This window comes from Brassica oleracea, unplaced genomic scaffold (assembly GCF_000695525.1).
Source record: "Brassica oleracea var. oleracea cultivar TO1000 unplaced genomic scaffold, BOL UnpScaffold01128, whole genome shotgun sequence".
NCBI lineage: Eukaryota > Viridiplantae > Streptophyta > Magnoliopsida > Brassicales > Brassicaceae > Brassica > Brassica oleracea.
The window spans coordinates 251-8001 of record NW_013617689.1 but is presented as its reverse complement, the minus strand read 5'-3'; the positions used below and the strand labels follow the sequence as shown (position 1 = coordinate 8001).

At 30.7% G+C, this 7751-nt stretch overlaps 2 protein-coding genes across 2 annotated transcripts; one reads left to right on the top strand and one right to left on the bottom strand.

Annotated features, from left to right (window-relative positions):
* The first annotated feature begins 1644 nt into the window (after positions 1-1644).
* LOC106320919 lies at positions 1645-2070 on the top strand. Its single transcript, XM_013759262.1, has one exon. The coding sequence runs from the start codon at positions 1645-1647 to the stop codon at positions 2068-2070; it is 426 nt and encodes a 141-aa protein (XP_013614716.1).
* A 245-nt stretch (positions 2071-2315) lies between these two features.
* Positions 2316-4235, bottom strand: LOC106320918. Its single transcript, XM_013759261.1, has 4 exons — positions 3674-4235; positions 3309-3447; positions 3021-3081; positions 2316-2608 (listed from the first exon to the last, which is right to left on the bottom strand). The coding sequence occupies exons 1-4, from the start codon at positions 4104-4106 to the stop codon at positions 2474-2476; spliced, it is 768 nt and encodes a 255-aa protein (XP_013614715.1). The 5' UTR covers positions 4107-4235; the 3' UTR covers positions 2316-2473.
* Positions 4236-7751: the final 3516 nt, after the last annotated feature.

Below are 7751 nucleotides of genomic sequence, written 5' to 3'. Positions count from 1 at the left end.
CTTTTTCAGATAACAATACAATATATATAAAAATATCTTTTTTAGTTATATTTTTAGATTTTGCATAATTCAATATTCTATTTTTAATTATATAATAAGATTTTTATTTGATTAATATTTAGTTATATAATTAATGTTTTTAACTTTTTACTACAAGACTTTTTCAGATAACAATACAATATATACATCAATTATCTATGTTTAAATTATATTTTCAGATTTTGGATAATTCTTACTATTATTAATTTTAATCAATTATCTAATCAAATAAATTAAAATTTCGTTTTTATTTTTTAATTTATTTATACATTTTATTCATTAATGGTATAAACGATATTAACCACTCTAACTTTTAATGTGAGAGTTCAATTCTAAAAATTTACTTCGCAAATAATAGTATATATTCAAAATCATTAATTGTCATATATACTTTAGCCACATTTGGTAATTCCGTTATTTTTATTTAAGGAAACAATGAAGAACATTAATAATCAATTTATGATTAATTTAATAAAAAGTTATAATATATTTTGATTGACCAATATATTTTTTTAAGGATTCTAAAAATGATTATGACAATAATACGTGACTACAAAAAAAATGTTATAATCCGGAAGTTGACATAATATCGACCACATGTGATATGATCGTAAATGTATGCGTGAAATAAATAGCTCGACCAATTTTATAGTTTTCTAACTTTGCGGCCATTAATTATATTAAAAAAGATTGTGCTCACTTTCGAGTTAAAGCATAATCTGAGTAGGAGGAGAATGGACCACGTACAAATACGATCGCAACCTTCATTAATTTTATACGGTCTCAAGTATCAACATTTAAAAAAAAAAAAAAAAAAAAAAAGTATCAACACGTAAAACAGTATGATCAACCCTTCTTTCTATCAGTCACGTTTCTATTTCTGTTTCCGCATTCGTATCTTCCAACGAAATTTGAACCGACGAAAAAAAACATCGTATTGTTGGCACTTATAATTAGGTGAAAACTAAACACTGGTCATATAATTTATACTGATACACTAAGCTGTACATGAGTTGTTTGTAGGGGTGTTCAAAAGACTGCATAAATAATACTATGAGATGGGTTTATTAGGGCCTCAAATATACGGTGAGATGCTTTCAGCGATACGTGTAAATATCATCAGTCTCAGATTTTCTTACATTTCAAGTTAACATGCATTGAGACTCTTGCTCTTGTTTTCTTTTGTTTGATAAAGGTTATTCAATTATTAAAAACACTTACATATTTAACATAATATTAAAACCCCCACAGAAAAAAAAGTATTAAACCTCACGTCTCTCCGATAAGTAATGCATAAACATGAACGGTAAGATAGCAACCTTTCATTTATTATCTAACCATTTCTTTTTCTTAGTCTATGTATTATGAGAAATATCTTTCTTATACATGTAATATGCTCATCCATACGAATTATTTCCTATGAAAAAAATCCAAAATAAATTAATAGCAATAAAAAAGGATAAATATCAACACTTATAACCATGCAAACAAGACTCTTCTACAAGTAGAGATCCCTACCTCCTTTGTCTCTCTTTAATATTGTGTTCGTGTGAGATCTAACAACCTTTTGAATCCGACAAGAACGAGACACAAACACATTGTAACATGTTAGGAAGATTAAGAGATGACATGAAGTACTCTGGCCTCGATGAGGAGCAAGACGAGAGATCCTTCTACTATGGTGGAGCCTCCGTACCATTCGTATGGGAGTCAAGGCCAGGTACACCCAAACACAATCACTTTTCCGAGTTCTCTCTTCCCCCGCCACTCACGCCGCCTCCGTCTTATTACTCCTCCGGGATTTTGTCGACGCCAAAGAGACAGAACAAGGTGCGAGCAAAACTAACTAGAATCATGTCGACGTCTCTGTTCCATGACCTCAAGAAGGCCAGTAACAGTAGAAAGACGACGACCGACTATATTTCTGGGTCTACGTCTTCTTCATCCTCGTTTTCCTCGTCACCACATTCTTTGAGAAAACCAGTGAGTCATGTTACAAAGAGCATGAGTTTAGGTCGTCACCGACCTTGACCTTGACCCTGTGTTACTCCAATGGTGGAAGAAAAGGTTGAAATTCTTCAATGGGGAGCATGAATCCACTGGTAAAGCTCTCACCATCGGTGACATGAACAAAATTTGAATATGTTAATTTATTGTGTTCTTGATTCGTTCTGTCAGATGTTTGCTTCATTGAACAGAGTGTTATCTTTGATGTGTAATTGTAATTGTATGATGTATATCAGTATAAATATCTATATAGTTCGTCTCCCAGTAAAACCATGTAAAATATTATAAACCGATAGATCTTTTGTATACACAAAGATTAGCTTGTCATGTGTATTAAGGGGTCAGTGAAATATTCCATGTGAGAAGAAGCCTTAGCTATACAGTGATACGAACAAAACGGGTTTTGGTGTGTCATTGATATCCTTACTTAATCTAAGTCGCTACTAGATACCTCTTCTTCTTGCAGCTCAAAAGCATCGACCTCTGCAAAGTAGGCTTTCTGCTGCTCAATATAATCCTGATCCACATTGTCTTCTTTATGCTTCTTTACTGTTCGCTGCCTCTGTAATATAACCATAGATACATAATTAGATTTGGACAGCACCTTTAAAGCAACCAGTAAGTAATCTCATGAGAATATTTCAAAATCCACCTTAAAAAAAGAAAAGAAAAGAGTATAGAGAGCAACAGAGAAATATTACACTTCTAAGAGTATAGAGAGCAACAGAGAAATATTACACTTCTGATAAGTATATAACAGTGAATCTATACATTAATAATGTTGGGACTACACCAAAACTATAATTTTTTTATTAATTTATAGAAATATTAATTTATCGATATACTAATTGAAACAAAAACTCAATTTAGGACTATAAAATTATATTATTTTATAGAGATTTTTAGTGTATATTAATTTATAGATTATTAATTTAAAGAGGTTATACTTATGGCTAGAATTTTCTTGAATTTACCTTTTTGGGAGCCACTTTTGAGGGCTTCGTTTTGTTTTCATCTGCTTGAAGTTTCCTCTTCCTGTGATACAAAATTCGAAAAGACTAATTAAAACAACGACCTGCTTGAATTCTACACAGGCCACAAAATGCTAAACAAGTTTGATGAAACCAGTTATCACACCTAGATTTCATACAAATAAGATACTTTCCAAAACAAGAGAGCATATACAATGTTCTATCCTGATTCCACATGTCCATAGCTACCATTACTTATACAATCAAACATCACTGAATGAGTTTTCATACCCAGGGCTTGTTAACAAGTCAAGACGAAGGCGAGGCATTGCACTAGAGGAAGACACGTCTTTACTCCTTTTTCTCCCAGAAGCCTTCCTTCTAACAGTGTAAACCGAGTAAGGCTCAGTAAAATCCTTGTCACCAACACCTAAAGCATAACACAGTTCTTAAAAACATCAGCCTAAGGAACATGACGATGACACCCAACCCAACTAGTTCTCTTCCACTATAGCAAGAAACGTGACAAAGCAAAGATTCTTCCTTTCAATTCCTCAATAACCCTAGACTTGCGCACAAATTCAATTCAGCTCAAAATCGATATCCTAGAATCAAATTCGAGCAAACCCATTGTAATTGAAATCAATTACACTCACCGGAGCGAGGCCGAGGCGGCGCGGAGGCCGGGAAACCTAGATCCGCGGACATACGGCGAGTTACGGGTCTTAACCGGGAAGCGGCACGAGCGTCTGGTTTACTGAAATCATCCGGCTTCGAGGGAGGAGAAGACGTAGTGGCCGCCGGAGATCCCAGATCGGCGGACGCACGGCGAGTGACGGGCCTAACGGACTTGGAAACGGTTCCGGTTCCGGTTCCGGGAACAACCTTTGATGAGTTATTGGCATCTTGGGCTTTCTCCTTGAGGGAGGTTTGATCTACTAATCTCTTGAGAGAAGACGTGAGGCTCGGATTCGCGAATTTGACGGAGGAAGAAGAAGATGGATGTTGGGGAGTTCTGGAGATGGTGTTGGTGCAATCTCCGAGGGGTTTTCTCTGTGGTCTTCCTGCGACGGAACGGTGAGGTTCCATATTTCTCCGGCGAGTCGGAGTCTTCGGATTCACACTCGCTATTGGCGGGAAGGTGGAGGGTGGAAAGAGGAAAGGGGAAGAGTTCTGAAGAAGAGAAGTCTCGAGAGCTGGAGGATTCTATTGTTAGTGGGTTTGTGGGCCCATTTTTGATTAATTATTAGTTGGCCTATATGTTGTAGTTGATCACTGGTCAGTGTAAGGATGAACAAATCATTAGATATCAACATTGGTATGAATCTATTCCCAAAAATAGTTTTTCTTTTCTTTTCTTTTTAAGTTACAATCAACATTATAAAATGTTTGTGCTTGTATTCTTTTAAAGTAAGAATTAATTATATACTTATAAATAATACGATTTATCTTATTACAAAAATTAACAATATACAATCCCCTATATATTATTTGTGAAACATTTTTAAGTTGTAACTTAAGTTTTAATGCTGATGTGTCGTCACCACAGCTCTTCTCACAACCTTTTTTTAAGTGGACTAACATGACTAGAGAAATATAAAGAATGCCTATTAAAAACCATTAGGGTGTGACTGGTGACCAAGAGAATGAGGAGGAACACTATGTTCCTTAACATTCCTTAAACTTTTTACCATTCATGAAGAAAATGTTTTCCTTTTCATTCCTTTATTTGTAGAAAATTATAGAACAAATCAATTCCTCATTAATTTTGTTAAGGAACCATCATTCCTCATCATTCCTAAAATTTTATTCCTACTCATTTTTTTTTCCTATCCGTTCCTATTGTTCTCATAATGGTTACCAGTCATACCCTTAGTGTATTAGTGTTTTAATGTATACATATAAGTCGACGAAATCTGTAATTAATATTGGTTCATTGTGTTTTTTTTACGGTTTGTATTAAACCCAATGTAACCGAACATTTTAAAAACAGATATGGGCTGTGGTTTACACAATGTGATAATCATTACTTCACTGAGATTCAATTTATTATACTAAAGTGTATGATGGTGGGTTCGAAATATAGGTTGATTTTAATCAAATGAAGGGATCTATTATGGATCAAAATTTCTTGGTGTTTAGCAGTCATCTCATCTCGATGTTTTTTTTGGAGTGCATTACAGATTCAAATGAAGGGATCTATTATGGATCATACAATTTATACGTTTGTTGTTTCAGTGGAGTACAATAGGCATCTATGAATGTATTATGGATCATACAATTTCGTTTGTGTAGATGCATGTCCTACAAAACAATTAAAACATGGAGAATGTCATATACGTTAATATTGTGTTGGTTTATCAATTGAATCGTACCATCAATTGAAGTGTTATTCAAGTTTGTAAATGTCTAATGAAGAATATACATATCTATCATAATATTTATATATTCATTGTAAGGAAAATACATTTAATTTCACTTTATGTTGCATTTAGAAACTTTATTAGCATATTTATTGCATATTTAATATATGATTGGGCATATTGTCCGATTTTCCATTTCTATTTCTGTAAGCAGTTAATTTTTCGAGTAATTCCAGCGCAAGCAACATTATCTATCACGCAAATATATGAAATATGTTTATTGCTATCATAGATCAAAATCCGTAGATAACCATTTAATGAGCAGATATTGCAAATTCGAATTTTATTGTATAATAGATATATTCGCCAGCTTAATAAATTCTGGAGTAATTGACAACCCTAAATTTATAAGAAATTTAGGGTTTAATATTGGTTGGGACTAATAATTTCTTCTTCATATCAAAAGAGCCAATCATTTCTTCTGCCCATTACATGTGTCACCAGGCCAGGTCCATATCGTTTAAGAGCGACGAGTTTGCACGAGAATATAATAATTTTTATTTTAAGAACGTACAATATATTAATGATTGAACGTTGCAAAAAAAATGCTTATGGGTTGAACATCACATAGTATACATGTTTTTTGAACACATGAGTTTCATTAATTTGAATAGAAAGTAATTAACACAGATAAAAACAACAAATGAACAATCCAAAAAGCTCAAACAATGAACATATTATACATGTTAGTAATGTATTTTTTTTTCAAACTAATTAGCACAACAATGTTTACTAAATAAAATTATTTACCCGACACTCTTATCCCGCGCAAGGCGCGGATCTCTACCTAGTTTATCATATTAGAGCATCTATCTTATTAAAGTAAAAATACTCTAAGCTTTTGTTTGCCAACATAGATAACGGTTAAAAAAAATATAGTGTTGTTTGGAAACATGGATAGCAATATATTAAAGAAAAAAGTTATGGGCTTATATTATCAAAAAAATTTGGAAATTCATTATATTATGAAAAGAGTCATCTTTAAAATATACGAAAATGGATGGCCCAATCTAATTAACTAAAAACATCCTTGTATAAAATAATCATAAAACAAAATTTAAATTTCATATACATATTTCAAATCATAATATTAATTTAAAATTGATTTATATTAAAATTGATTCAAAAATATACATATATTCAAAAATTAATTTTACTAAAATATTTTTTATAACCATTATAACATGTTTTAAATATATTTAAGAAAAATAAAATACGAAGCAATTTCAAACACCAACGTAAATTATGATTTTTATATTTCATATTAAGTTTTAAAAATATAATATGTATGATTATTTATATGATGGTACGTATAAAATACTATTAATTATATAATTAATTATATGATGGTAGGTAAAAACACGATTAGTTATATCATGACAAATATATAGTATTTAATAGTGACATAAAAAAATAAATAACAACATATTTTTGCAATATTATATCTTCTATCTTATTAAAGTTGAAGTACTTGTGGAAATGTTTGGAAACAAGAATAACATAATTAAAAATAAATATAATGTTGTTTGAAACTTTATTTTTTTTAATTTATATCCATTTTTAAAATTTTAAAATATATTATATACAAAAAATCTAAATTTTAATTATCTAATAGTTTAATTTATTTTCATAATATAAATTAAACAAACGAAGATGATAAACAAATTGTTATCAAATTTTTATTATTCAAAATCATTAATTTTCATATATATTTTAGTCATATTAGATAATTCTGTAGTTTTTATTTAAGAAAAGAAAGAAGAATATTTTTATAGATTAATTAATTTTATGGTTAATTTAATAAAAACTATAATATATATTTAGATAGATCAATATATTTCTCTAAAGATTCTAAGAGTCATTCTAGTAATGACACATGACAACATTCAAATGCTGTAATGCTTATTTTTTAATATATAGAGATAAAAGATATGAACCAATTCACTTATCATCAATTAGTTTAGTTTGGAAATCTATCTAGAGAAAACTAAAATTAATGACTCGAGACGGTGAGAAATAGTGGTTTTGCTTACTGCGAAGTAAACTAATTGTTGACTGACAATGATATGAACCAATTCACTTATCGACAATTACTGTACTACTATCTAATAAAATAACAAACAATTAAACTTTTGACTGGCCCCATATAAAATGTAATTATTTATATTTTTATATATTAATTGAAAAACATTACGACATAGTTTTATAGATACGTGTCACCCTGAAGATGAAATTCAGAATTCCTAGAGAAATAGGTCGGTGCATCTTAATTTATATTATATTTTTTTTATTAAACTAACTATTAAATTGA

What these genes read in the sequence shown, in the direction of transcription:
- LOC106320918 (XM_013759261.1), bottom strand. Translation starts at nt 4,106, where the DNA reads ATGGAACCTCACCGTTCCGTCGCAGGAAGACCACAGAGAAAACCCCTC. An exon ending in GACTTGTTAACAAGCCCTGG is followed by an intron (nt 3,082 to 3,308) that starts GTATGAAAACTC and finishes TTTGTATCACAG; the next exon opens with GAAGAGGAAACTTCAAGCAG. An exon ending in CAAAAGTGGCTCCCAAAAAG is followed by an intron (nt 2,609 to 3,020) that starts GTAAATTCAAGA and finishes GTTATATTACAG; the next exon opens with AGGCAGCGAACAGTAAAGAA.
- LOC106320919 (XM_013759262.1), top strand. Translation starts at nt 1,645, where the DNA reads ATGTTAGGAAGATTAAGAGATGACATGAAGTACTCTGGCCTCGATGAG.